Source organism: Ochlerotatus camptorhynchus, unplaced genomic scaffold, assembly GCF_037179485.1.
Source record: "Ochlerotatus camptorhynchus isolate MF236.1 unplaced genomic scaffold, CSIRO-AGI_Acam_v1.1 ptg000166l, whole genome shotgun sequence".
Taxonomy (NCBI): Eukaryota; Metazoa; Arthropoda; class Insecta; order Diptera; family Culicidae; genus Ochlerotatus; species Ochlerotatus camptorhynchus.
This window is the reverse complement of record NW_027040656.1, coordinates 192,737-207,444: the sequence shown is the minus strand read 5'-3', so window position 1 is coordinate 207,444 and position 14,708 is coordinate 192,737. Positions and strand designations below refer to the sequence as shown.

The window sequence follows — 14,708 nt, the reverse complement described above, 5'->3', positions numbered from 1 at the left end:
GCACGAGATTGATGATGCTGATGTCTGTGTGACTGAGCTAGCGTTCGCCGAACCAGCTACAATCCAACCGAAGACGCTGTTGACCAGAAGTGGAAGGTTTCTGTCAAGCTGAATGCGTTCGGAGCTGGGGAAGAAGGAGTAGAAATGCCTGGCACCTAGAACTATGTCTATCGGTTGACTTTCGTTGAACGATGGATCTGCCATGAACAAATCCTCCGGAATTTTCCATTCAGCCGTTTTGAGCTCACAAGCTGCTGGCGTTCACTCGGTGGAAGTTGATTGAATTTGACGCACTTCGTCACGGAATGTGACTGGCTGCATACGATGCATTTTTCCCCTGAACTCGTAGTTGATGCATAAGAAGCAAGGCGAAGTTGAGAATGGATATGGTTTTTTCTCGGCAGATAAGAATGACCACTGGAACTTGAAGCAGATTCGGCTGTGGGGTGATTCACAGAGATAGATTCCAGCACTCGCGTTCTCCGTTGCAGGAAATCGATGAGGCAAGCATAATCCGGGTTCGCTACATTTGACGCATGGTCCTCCCACGCCTTCAGAGAGTCGTCGTGCAGCCTTGTACACAGAAGATGATCCAGAATAGCGCCCCATGTATTGGTTGGCTCTCCCAGTTGACGCAAAGTCTTCGTGTGCCGCTCGAACTCGTCCACCAATCCATGTAACGCCGTCGCGGACTCCTTCTTCATGCGCGAGATGTCGAAGAGTGCTTGCAGATGTCGCTTCTTCAACAAGTAATCGTTTGAGTACCGGTTCTCCAGAGTCTGCCAAGCCAAAGCGTAATTAGCGGAGCTGTTGCCAATCGACTCGATCAATTGAGTAGCTTCACCCCTGACAGCTGCCCGTAGATAATGAAACTTTTGGATGACCGGTAAATCTGGATTTGAGTGCATGAGTGCCAAAAACGTATCGTATCGCAAGCCATTGCATATAATCCCCGTCAAACTCGGGTAAATAAATCGTTGGCAACTTGATCCCAGAGAGAGTGGAAGACACTTGAGGGGGTTGAGGGCTACGTTCTTGAATAATGGGAGGCGGAGGCAGTTTTGAAAGGAGACTGGCTTTTATTTGGAACAGCCGAGGTTCAAAACCCGCACGAACAGAAGCATGCTCTGCCCTACCTTCATCCGTCGTCTCGTTGAACTCAAGCTGCGCCTGAACCGCTTCCAGGTTGTTCCACACGCTGTCCAGGTACTCGAGCCGTAATGGCACCTGTTCTTGGTCTCGCTGAGCATCAAACGCGGCGACGAAAGCTTCTGCCCGACCCAACGAAGAAAGCAGCGTCTCACGTCGTGCCAGCAGCTCGGCTGTCGTCTGGGTTTCCACCATCCTGTTCAGTGGATCGATGTCTCAGGACCACACACACTCGGCGAACAACCGGCGCACAAAGAACAACAAGTAGACCCACGGAGGGTACGATAGAAAACTTGGACAGGTACTCACCTTGTCCAAGGCAGGTACGGTGCCTTGTATTCAAATTCTGCCAACAGGAACAAGTTACGGTCGGGTTCGATGACCTCTAGTACCAGCAAATCGTAAAAGCAGCACAGCACGTATTGCCACGGCGTGGATGGCCACAGGCAGAAATTGCCGTTCACAATAATTGTCACAGCAGATGATGCCACGACGGGATAGCAGCAGAATACAGCACTACACAATGGTTAGGGACGCCACGGTGCACAATGGTCCAATTGTGCTCGTGATTGGGTACAACAAGTGGTGCTTTGATGTCAGCAACAATGCCACAATAGCCAACCGGAACAAAGCAGCAAGCAGGATGAATACCTTTTTTGTGCTGGTTCAGAAGATGGCGGCGCCCAGCAGCACACTCAGCACGTGGTCCGGACGGAATCCTGGTCACGGCACCAAAAATTATGTTGGTGCGCTTACCCTACGTTGTGTTGAAGTTTTTTTTTCTCGTCGCACCAAGGGCTTATCAGTGGGCAGCAGCACAAAATAAACGTTCACTCTCAGTTTTAGCAAACTATATTTCTCGACTGTTCTTCACGCAAGCTGATACAAAGGCATACTGACTGGCTAATGACGACGACGATGACGACGTCTCGGTCGGGTGTGTTGGCTCTTTTTTTTGGCTCATTTGCAAACAGCTGGGTGGACCCGGTTGCCAAAAGGGCAAGAAAAACTGGGCTAAAAGTGCGCCCGCTAGCACCAGATTTCTGGTGAGAAATAACAATCTCACTCAGTGTCGCCAGAACCAACACATAGTATGTAAGTAAAACATTGTAACCATTGTCCGTAGTCTACTTTGCTTGATGAAATAAATATATAAATAAATATAATATAATTTAATTTATCGCTTAATCTTACCAGCATATTTCGTATTGATTGTGACGGACAACAGGAGGTTTTTTAAATCGGTGCATGAACTCAACCTAATCTTGAATCCCGAGCAAATCCGGGCACATTCAGCTAGAATATATAAATAACTATAACTAATAAGTGAATCTTTTTATTTATTTTTATTTTCAGGTTTATTGATAACTTGTCACATTCCCCAGTACCAGTGCTCTATGGTAAGCAAATAAGTTTATAATAAATCTCTCGTTAATATCCCGCTGGTTTCCCCGAAAAAATAATTTTAATAAAATAATAAAATTACAACGATTTTTACTCATGAATTTTAGGTACATTAAAATCTATTGTTTAATTATTGTACGGAGATAAATAAATTTTAGATTTTCAACGATACAATGCTCAAACAATGAAAATTATTGTGATGAGATGAAATTCGTTCGATTTTTATTGCTAAGATGCTTCACAACCCCGCTTTTGGCTGTAAATTTCTTAAATACCATGATTTTCATTGTTGTGAACCATGAATTCCGTTATGATTTTATGGTAAACAGCAAAAATCTCAAATGAATTGACAATAAATATCATGGTTGCAATGACAATGAAATTCATTGTATATTTATTGGATTTTTTTAAGGGTCCACAGTTTGTTTTCGCAAACTCTATCCTCTTGCTGGATCCACCTCATGTGAAGGAGGCTAAGTCTGCTAGGGAAGTCTGGGCGCAGCTGGAAGCGGCGTTTGAAGACAACGGGATTACACGGCGAGTTGGACTCCTGAAAAAAAACTGACAGTATAAACACGACCCTTATACACGAACAACACTCAAGTCATGAGAATACAGCGTTCGTTGAGAGGAAGACGTTCCCAAGCAAACACAAGCAAGGAAGAAGAACTGAAGCGAAGAATATCGAGCAACCGAAAGAAGACAAAGGACCGAAATGCTAGTTTTGTCTTACATTTGTTAAAATTATTATTCAACGAACGAACTGCTATACTGCCCTTTTCAGTATAGATGTCCCATTTGTGAAAACAGCAAGCTAAGGAAAATGCCGTTGCCGTTCCCTAGGGAAGTTTTGGTATTTTTCGCGTCATTTTCTGACCAAAGTAGGAAACTTTTCCTGTTCATTGTGAAGTTATGGAACAATCGATTCCAATATATAACTGACTGTCATGCCGCACAGGGCAGTAAAGATGCCGCTCTTGCCGCTGACCATGCCATAATAAACATTGTGGCGGAAGGCGTAGCTTGAAGCTGAATGTTTCCCGAACAGTGCTCCGATTGAAGTCAACAACGTGAAGTATATTCCTGGTTAGTCGTATAATCTAGTGTCTGGCTGACTGACGCCTAAGGACTGAATCGTAAGGTGGGGTCATAAAGCTGTTACATCGTGATGAAGTAAAGGTGACGTTATCGCGACTGAAATTCATGATGAATTCAAGGATTTGTTCTGGTTTGCTGAGCGAGGAAACTTGGCGTGTTGCTCAAGGTTCTTAATGCGTTTAACTGGACAAAAACTGATGATTCAACATACTGACTGTTGCCGTTGCAGTCAGACCTGAAAGGGTTGTGGTAAAATAACTACCGTTTGCGTTCGTTTTTTACGTTTCTTGCCGTCGCTGTAGCAGTGAGGCACATACATGAATGTATACACACAAAGGTGCGATAGTGAGTGGGATACGCTGAACACGGCCATCGCTTGCGCACTATTTTGTTTTGTTTACCCCAGCAGCTGGCCTGGAAAGAAGAAAATATAGACTCCATCGCGATAGATGTGTTTTTGTTGTTGCAAATTATGTTTTGTGCCGATTATTGTACCTAGTAAGTTGTGTAATTTGTAGTTTAATAGTTTATTTGTAGCTTTTTGAATATTGTTTTTTTTTTTTTGTTTATTATAGAGGTTTTAAACCAACTTCGTCTCGTATTTGAATATTGTGAAATCGTAGATTGTTCGCCACTGTAGTACCGCAGGAAGCAGATATGTTTGTATTTAGTGTATTACTGTTCAATTACAGTAAGTTAAATATTATGTAAAGGTGACATGTTGTTCAGTGTCTTTTATTTAATTAATTGATAGGACCTCGCTGAACCCGCCGAGATTAACGGCGCCGGTGGTGTAGTGGTAAGCGTGATTACCTCTCACCCCAGAAGGCCTGGGTTCAATCCCAGTCGGCGCCGCCGGGATGTTCTGAGGCATAACATCTCTGATCACGCCTTCCTTCGGATGGGAAGTAAAGCCGTTGGTCCCCGGTTCATGAGTTGATGGGTCGATAGGTAGGGTCCAGGTGTAGGAGCTGCCTTCCTGGCACGTCGGTAGCATTGGTGCTCAGCACGGAAAACAAGATCGACGGAAAAAACAAACCAAAGGAAAAAAAACCCGCCGAGATTTGCATTGAGGAGTTGCAGTAGGCGTTGAAAAACTAAATTGTAAGTTGTCGATTGTGAGTTTGTTTATTGTGATTAGTTCGTTAATTTTGAATATATTTTAGTTGAGTTTGTCCGTCAAAAGACCTACTTTTAAAAATCGTTTTTCATTCGCACCGGAGGAGTGAGAACATCCTCAAAATTTATCAATGGAGACCTACAGATACCCGTGCTGTGACTACGATGCTAGCGTACAGTGCAAAAGGTGCCAATAATGGTACTTCTTCGAGTGCGTTGGTGTCGACGAATCTGTTGCGGAGGTGGTCCGGTTCTGCTCGACTTGTGTCAATGAGGATAGATCGATCTGGCAGTCGTTGGGTGTACCAGGTCAAACTCGGATTCATCCGATGGTGATCTATCATCCAGGAAGTCAGACCGAAAGTAGCGGGAAATAGGTCAAGAACAGAAGAACAATTTTTTTTTTATTATTATTATTATTATTATAGTCACTTTAACACTCTTGGGTCATTCGTGACTTGTCCGGGGGTGAGACTTGAACTCGTGACTTTGGCGTGAGAGGTATGGAAGTTAACCACTACGCCGGGGTCGCCTCCCGAGTAAGAACATACCTTCGACTAAAGGTCGCATTAGTAGGGCAGTAGCACAAGATGAAGATGATGGCAACAAAAATAAAACATCAGAACAGAAACAGGAAAGTTCAAACGATGAAGAACTAGATGTGCAAACAGAAAAGTCAGAAGACCACACTAGATTCTTAAACGATCTTATGAAATCGTTAAATCGTCATTCAAGTCTACCCGCGCGTGTTAATCCCACCGAATCAGTACTGAAGAGTAGCCGAATTGGAAAAAGTGTGCTCCGGAAAAGTGCCAGTGTACCGTCGGCGGAGTCAACACGAGTTCGTGCGTTGAGAGAACTTCGAGACTTCGAAGGAAGAAACCGGTTGGACGAACTTGAGGAGGAAAATCAGCAAAAAATCCTCAAACTTCAACGGAAGCGGATTGCTAGACGGAAGATGGCGCTCGAGCGACGCATGGAGCTGACACAGATTATCATCGGTTGTGACTATCCCCATTGTATTAATTTTCATATGTGATTTCATTTGTTATTTCTGCTTCTGTATCTGTTTTAGTCGCATGATTTTCGTAAAATATTGTATTCGATAGCTCATTCATTTCTATACTGGTACAGGGCGGACTCGATTATCCGGAGTATGTATGTATGTATGTAAGGTAGCCACCATCCTTTCAAGACTTGTCTTGTATGCAGCTCCACTTAATAGCAAGATCAATTTGAGCTACCGATCTGAATTCACTATATCGCTGTATGAAGGGCCAAAAACGGAAGGGTGGACCCGTAAGCAGAGACACTTACGCGAAATCCACGGGAATTTAAGAATCTCCTTCCAACGATACGCTCCAACAAATCGAATAACACAATTCGCAATACTTATTAAGCTTCCTACTGGATGGTTTGTTAAGAAGGGCGCGTCAATCGCCCTGAAACTGTTGGAGTAGAATTCACACCACCACAATCGAATCGGTAGGATAAAGAAAATGATAGTGTTTATTCCCTCCTAGACTCCGGCTGTCAATCATACCATCGTCCAGTTTCAGTTTGAATGATACCCTGATACCCAACCCAGTATTTATTTATATAATGAAAATATATGCAATGGAGAAATGAAATATATCAGAACATTAAAATATGACATAATGAAATACATTTATATGGATAATATAGTTGCTACTGCAATGAAGAAGTATTTTACATATAATAAGATGCAGCTCTATACCTACTCAGCTTGCAATGGCAGGGGGATGCAGCACTGAAATGTATAGGATATATAAGGCAATTAAATATATTTTGCTCGAATGGTACTAACAATAATGCTAAAAATTGTAATGAATAACTAACAGACGAAAAATATAATCTTATTTAATGTTGTTGTTTCCTCTGCTTCATCAGCTTCATGTTAATTTCGATGACTTGCTTGGGTAACTGGAATATTAAGCTAATATTAATAATGTATCATGCAATGTATAATTTATAATATATGTAGTGAAATGCAACATATAAAAAAAATAAACAAGTTTTGTTATTTATAAATCATTGGTCGTGGTATGATTGATCTCAACTTTACCTATTTAATTAATCCACAATTTAAATAAAGTATCAATTAGCTACATAATCGAGGATATTTGTGCATACAAGATTTGTAAAAAAAAAGTATCAATGAATAATTCTTGAAAGAGCAAAATTCTGCAAGAGTAAAACAAATTAAAAACATTGGCCTAATGTATGATGATATTCAATTTATTCTCTGGGTAGTCCAAATTCTGAAAACCATAGATCATATTATATAATAATAAAATAAAATGTAAATAATAATGATTTGCTATTTGATACACCTTCTGGTCCATCAGTATCTGCAGGACAACTATTTTCTGTAAATGAAAATTATAGTTATAATGATATAATGAGATTTTAAATATGTGAAATAAAAATAATTTACTAGTCATGCAATATATAAAATATAATGCATGTAAAATAAACAAGTATTACAAAATACGCATAAGCTCGATTTAAGTTAACCGCAGTACATTTTTTTATTACAATTTTTGATATTTTATTGAAATTGAACTAACTCTTTATTATGCACCATGGAATGGTTTAACGCAATATGGAATGCTTTTAAAAATATTGGTAAACTTTAATAAAGAATCAATAGTCAGAAAAATCGAGGTTATTTGGACAGTTAACAGTTTTCATGCAATTGTAATCATGCATTACAATGTTTTTGTATTTTCCTAAACGAAGGCTGATAAAAGTGAATCATTATAATATTAATTTAAAAATGTTCCATCATCGAAGAGCTGAAAATAAACTTAAAGATTTAAATCAATAAATCTAGCCTCATATTCCGAATCGGATTAAATAAGTATTTACAAGTGTACAAATAAATATATCAACAAGTAATGTAATTTTGTCTCCTAGAAAGGAAAAATAGAAAGGTTAATTGCACTATAAACGGTATGCATACATTTGTGAAAATCAAACAATGTTACTTCAGTCCGCATCGTGCTCTCTAGCCGTGCGGATCTATTTGCTTTTTGTTTAAGGAAATGTTACTACTACCTAAAGCTACAACAAATTTAAAAAGCACTCAGTGCTCAACCTATAAAAATTTTTCTACCTTGTTCAACTCTTATTCCTCTTCGATCCTTGTTTGGACCCTACCCGAGGTAATCCTTCTTGGATATCGATTTGGAAAATTCCTCTTCGATCCTTCAGATTCTTATAGTAATCTGCTTGGAAGTCGATTTGGATAAAAATTCACTGCCGCCATGGCGCCTAAACGCAAAAGAAAGTGGCAAACTCTTGACCCCCCTTCTGATGAAATTAATTTGAGTAATCAATTTGATTTGCTAACGGATGATGAGAATGATCCATCATCCAAGAAAAATTCTAGTAAACTTTCCCGGCTTAATGCCAAGAAGGAAAAGATTCCCCACTTCCGATTTCCATGCTCTTCGCATGGAACTTTTGAATTTCGTGAAAGTTAAGTTTTCACTACAAATTGGACGTCGGGGTGAATGCCGGGTATTGGCTGAAACCTTGGACGGATTTAAATGTCTTCTCAAGTATCTTACTGAGAAGAAGCACAAATTTTTTACTTACGACACCAAAACTGAACGTGTGTTCAAGGTTGTCATGAAAGGACTGCCCAGTGGTGAATCCCTGGATCAGATCAAAGATGAACTGGCAAAATTACTTGAAGTTGTGGCACTCCAACTAATCAAAATGAAAATGAAATCCCGTCCTGGCGATTCGCGCAACGAGATTTCCAACGATTTTTATTTAGTTCACTTCAAATCTAGTGAACTAAACAACCTTAAGGCCTTAGAAAAAGCTAGCCTTATGCTCCATGTCCGAGTGAAGTGGGAACACTTCAGGAAGACTGGAGGAAATTTCCAAAACCTCACTCAGTGCCGTAAGTGCCAGGGACGGGGTCACGGAACAAAAAATTGCTACATGCCAGCTAAATGCATGAATTGTGGTGATTCCTCTCACACAAAGGACGACTGTCCTGTGAAGGAAGATCCTTAGAAATTTAAATGTTCAAATTGTGGTGAAAACCACAAATCCAATTTTTGGGAATGTAAGACTCGCAAAGCGATCCTACAATCTCGTTCTAACCGTCAGGTAGGAAACGCTCCACGTTTCCGACCAGGTACAAATTCCTCTGCTGTTAACAACGGTCAGCGAGGAACAAATTCTACATTAGTACCCGTAGGTACAAATATCACCCCTGCTTAAAATGTTTCATCTGTACCTACTCCCCTCGCTGCTAACAATGTTCAGCGAGTTAATGGAGCTACCTACCCAAGCAAAGTCCAGCATCAAAATGACAGCAAATTGAAATGAAGTTTTGATATCAACATCAAACTGAAATCATAATTTGATTTCAGTTTACACATTGACAAATTTGATACCAAATTTTGTTTTCACTTTGCTGTACATTTGCTCTTTAAAAATATGTTGTTACGGGTTTGTTTTCATTGCCTTAGCATAACATCAAATTGAATACTTGTTTTGTTATAAACAGGAAAAATGGATAGCAAATTTGGTTTTCAGTTTGCTCTCACTGATAGCAGAAATAGTTTTCTATGTGATGTCACAGGAAGATATGTTTGCTTTCAATTTTGATATTTTAACCGTTAAAACGACCAAAACGACAACAACCTGAGTAATCATTATCAGCGAAATCACAACATCAAATTTAGATTTCAATTTGATCTCAGACTTTGCTCGGGTATGCTGCTATTGCAGTGGGTAGAAATCAAAATACTACCCAACGTTCTAACGGAAATCCTAAAATGGATTTTTACAGAATTCATTAATTGACATGATTTCTGATATGCTTAAATCTAACTCCATGTTTGATGCTATTCAAACTGGAGTAAAATTTGCTAATAATATTGTCATGACTTTAAAATTCAGTAATGGATTTTAAAGCATTAAACATTTTAAATTGGAATGCTCGATCTCTTAAAGATAATGAAGACGAGCTATTTAACTTTTTGAGAGTTCATAACGTGCATATTGCCGTTATAACTGAAACGTTCCTTAAACCTGACCATAAGGTTAAGAAGGACTCAAATTATTTAATTTATAGAAATGATCGTCTTGATGGACCCTGTGGTGGCGTTGCCATCATTGTTCATAGACGAATCAAACATCAAATTCTTTCTTCATTTGAAACCAAAGTTTTTGAAACTTTGGGAGTTTCTGTTGAAACAAAATTTGGAAAACTTACGTTTATAGCTACCTATTTGCCATTCCAATGCGTAGGCCAGCAAAAGAATTTTCTCAAGGGTGATCTCCAGAAACTTACCCATCATAGGTCTAAATTCTTCATTATTGGTGATTTTAATGTAAAACACCGCTCTTGGAATAATGCTCAAAGCAATTCCAATGGTAATATTCTGTTTGATGATTGTTCGGCAGGTTATTACACTATTCAATATCCAAACAGCCCAACATGGTTTTCTTCTACAAGAAATCCCTCAACTATTGATTTGGTCTTAACTGATTCATGTCAACTTTGTAGCCAATTGGTTACTCATGCTGACTTCGGTTCTGATCACCTTCCAGTAACTTTTTAAATATCCCAAGAAATAATTTCTAATCCCAACAGCTCTACTTTCAATTACCATAGGGCTGATTGGGAGCAATATCGAACATTTATGGAATATAACTTCGATCCAAACATTCCTTTGCAAACCAAAGATGAAATTAATTGTGCTCTTGAATCTCTGACTACTTCTATAGTTGAAGCAAGAGCTTCCTCAGTACCAAAATGCGAGGTTAAATTCGATTCAATTATAATAGACGATGATCTTCAGCTCTTGATCCGTCTTAAAAATGTCCGTAGAAGACAATATCAAAGAACACGCGATCCTGCCATGAAAGTTATCTGGCGGGATTTGCAAAAACAAATTAAAAAACGATTCTCTGCCCTGAGGAACAAAATTTTTGAAAATAATGTTTCTAAATTAGACCCGAGTTCCAAACCCTTTTGGAAACTCACAAAAATTTTGAAAAAACCCCAAAAGCCAATTCCAGCGCTTAAAGAAGGTGGTAAAATTTTGATCACAAATTTGGAAAAATCTCAGAAACTTGCTAAGCAATTCGAGAGTTCCCATAATTTCAGTTTGGGTCTTACTAGTCCTATTGAGAATCAGGTTGCTCGGGATTATCTGAATATTTTCTCTCGGGAAAATATTTTTGATGATTCCTGGGGGACTGGGGGACTGATCTATAACTAAAAAGTTTCATAATATGAAAGCTCCAGGTGATGATGGAATTTTCTATATCCTCATCAAAAAACCTTGTCTTTCTCGGTAAAATTATTTAACAAATGTTTCCATTTGGCATACTTTCCTAATAAATGGAAAAATGCAAAAAATGTTCCAATTTTGAAGCCGGATAAAAATCCAGCTGAAGCTTCTAACTATCGTCCAATAAGTTTGCTTTCTTCAATAAGTAAACTTTTTGAAAAGATAATTTTGAATAGAATGATACTGAATACGAACTCAATTTTTGCAGATGAGCAGTTTGGATTTCGCCATGGGCATTCAACTACTCATCAACTCTTAAGAGTTACCAATTTAATTCGTTCAAACAAATCTGAAGGCCACTCAACTGGAGTTACTCTTCTAGACATAGAAAAAGCATTCGACAGAGTTTGGCATGAAGGTTTGATTGCTAAATTGAAAAAGTTTAATTTTCCACTTTACATTATGAAATTAGTTCAAAATTATTTAACTAACAGAACTCTGCAGGTAAATTATAAAAATTCCAAATCTAATAGATTACCTGTTAGAGCAGGAGTTCCTCAGGGTAGCATTCTTGGGCCTATATTGTATAACATTTTCACTTCGGACCTCCCTGATTTGCCTCAGGGTTGCCACAAATCTTTATTCGCTAATGACTTAGGCATTTCCGCTAAAGGAAGAAGTCTTCGTGTTATTTGCAGCAGACTGCAGAAAAGTTTAGATATTTTCTCTTCTTATTTACAAAAATGGAAGATTTCTCCCAACGCTTCCAAAACTCAACTTATAATATTTCCACATAAGCCTAGAGCTTCGTTTTTGAAACCTAGTAGTAGTCACATAGTCACTATGAACGGAGTTCCAATTTCCTGGTCAAACCAAGTGAAATATCTTGGATTAATACTTGACCAAAAATTATTTTTTAAAGATCACATTGAGGGCATTCAAGCCAAATGTAACAAATATATAAAATTGTTGTATCCTCTTATAAACAAGAAATCCAAACTTTGCCTGACGAATAAACTTCTAATATTTAAACAAGTTTTTAGACCGGCCATGCTTTACGCTGTGCCAATATGGTCTTGTTGTTGCACTACCAGGAAAAAAGCACTTCAAAGGATTCAGAACAAAGTTCTGAAGATGATTTTGAAGTGGCCTCCCTGGTACAGTACTACCGAAGTACATAGAATTTCAAATGTTGAGACTTTAGCACAAATGTCCAACAAAATAATTAATAATTTCTGGCAAAAATCGTTGCAATCCTCAAGTGCAACGATTAATTCCCTTTATACTTAGATAAGATTTAGTTTAAGTGTTTAGTTTTAAGATATCAATTGTTATAATGACATGCAGGTTTAAAAAACCTGTTTAAAATACTGAATTGCCAAGACAGGAACAATGTAAAAACACTTAGATATATATCATAACAATTAAGGCTGGTAAGTTACTGTAGTAACTGGAGCACCTAGGTTAAAAATGAAATGTAATTTATTTTGAATTTGGAACAAATAAAGAGTTAAAAAAAAACAACGTTACTTGCTTCTTCCAGTTTGTTTTGCTCCTGTTTTAAATATGTATCATTGAATAAATAATAATAATATAATAGGACCCGGGATCCATTCAAACTCAAACTCCACGGCGGCGCCCCCCACACAAGAACAAGCCTCTACCACCAACGATCCTCCAAACCTGGAAACAAAAAAGCCACGAAAAGCGCCCATTCCCTCATTAAATTCTACTCTTACACGACGTTAAAAAAAATTTATAAGATTCTCTTCAATTGGTCGCGTCGTGTCCACTCCGGCCGCAGCCCAAGACGGGACTTTTTTTCTAGTCACTCTGTGCACCAAAGCAATGCACATAGTAAACAATAGATCAGCGCCATTCAAATCAAATTATCGCGCCCGGGACACAAAACAATTTCTTTCGAAAACACTTTTTTTGCAAGCGAACCCATCACACACGTATAAACGTCCGGGAGGCAGAGTGCCAGCGCTAATCATAAAAGAAACAGCGTAAGATTAAATTAAAATCACTTACCGTAATTCCTTGTAATCCACATAGTCCAGTAAACGTATCTTACCCTAGATACTCAATTCGCTTCCATTCCATACATTCATTCTCACGTTTTTCACTTTCACATACAGAAAACTCGCAGTCATACAATCACACAGAATGCCTTATATCTGTATTCCTGCCTTGTATATTATTCCTCCGAATAATCGAGCCCTCCGGATAATCGAGCCATAAAAAATAAAATGTCTGTTTTAGGTCTTATGTGTTCTCATTTAATGTTTTTAGTGGTCCCATTGAACGCTATTGAAGGATTATGGAATCGAACTACTGGTTTTGTAGATATGGCCAGAATAAGTTCCGGTGTTTATGGGCCATAAGGCTAAATTTGACTTGAATGGAACAAAACCCATTAAGCGACTCATCAAATTAAATCAAAATTTGATATCAAGATCAATGGTAGCGAAAATTAAGTACCTTGGACCATATTGGCCACTTCCGGGCAAGTTCCGGGTGCCTCCGGAAAATTGGCCAGAACCAGACTTGAGTAATAACCTATCATGCGACACATCAGATTATATCAAAATTCGATAACCAGATCAATGGTGGAAAAAAAATAAGTACCTTGGACCATATTGGCCACTTCCGGACAAGTTTCAGGTGCCCCGGGAAAGTGACCAGAATCGGATTTGGATAATAACCTATCATGAGGCACATTAAAATACATCAAAATTCGATAAGAAGATCAATGGAATTGAACCCATGGACCATCCGCTTGAGAAGCGAACGTGTAGCCAACCACGCCATGGGACCCCTCAACTTGAGAAAAATCGTAGTCTCGCGACTCTCACGAATGTGTAGAGACAAAGTTGAGCTTGGCTAAAAATAACGGCTACCGTGAAGGCACCATATTTGACGCGGTTCCTAACTTAACGCACTCGATCAATTTCGACCATTTTCCATTAATGTTTTTGAAATTTTAACATTGCAAATATAAGTTCCGGTGCTCTAGGGATGATAGTGTAACAATTCAACTGATGGTTGCCGATAAAGCGGCTGCAGGCGAAAATGAAGACGAGAATGCGGAATTCGATGTCATGTCTGATGCTGACATAGTCAATGCTGTGCTTAACCATGATTCACATTTTTATGAAGGAGAAAGCGTGACGAACACCACTCTGCACGGAGAAAAAATACTACCCAAAATTTGAGTTCTTTTTACTTAATATTGACTTCAGCCTCTCACTTGCACTCGTTATTGTTGTCAAAAAAGGAACGAGAGATTCGACCCAACGATATAGTTCAGCCCAATAAGTTACTTGTGAGTAGATTGCATATTCTTAAATTTGCGTGAATTAAACTTAATTTTGGGTAGAATATACTTAAGAGTAGGTAATTTTTTTGCTGGTGTTAAATGGAAACTACTATATGCGATTTACTCAAATTTGGGTTATTGGGCTGAACCCCGGAATTGAGGGAAAAGTACTTAATTTTGGGTTGTTTTTCATCTCCGTGTGGATGAAACTGCAAACATTTCTACAGCATATGACACCAAGATGAGGAGTACGAACCAGTTCCAGATCAATCAGCGCTGAACAGTATTGACACTATCATCACATGGGCTGAGGAAAACCAATTGCCGTT

At 38.9% G+C, this 14,708-nt stretch overlaps 1 protein-coding gene across 5 annotated transcripts in view; it reads left to right on the top strand.

Annotated features, from left to right (window-relative positions):
* Window positions 1–14,708, top strand: part of thw (thawb) — a 305,735-nt gene that overhangs the window by 182,881 nt on the left and 108,146 nt on the right. For all 5 annotated transcript variants that reach the window (XM_065222342.1, XM_065222343.1, XM_065222341.1 and 2 more), the window contains exon 3: window positions 2,506–2,549. In XM_065222342.1, the coding sequence (XP_065078414.1) occupies window positions 2,506–2,549 (44 nt within the window). The remainder of the gene's footprint in view (window positions 1–2,505; window positions 2,550–14,708) is intronic.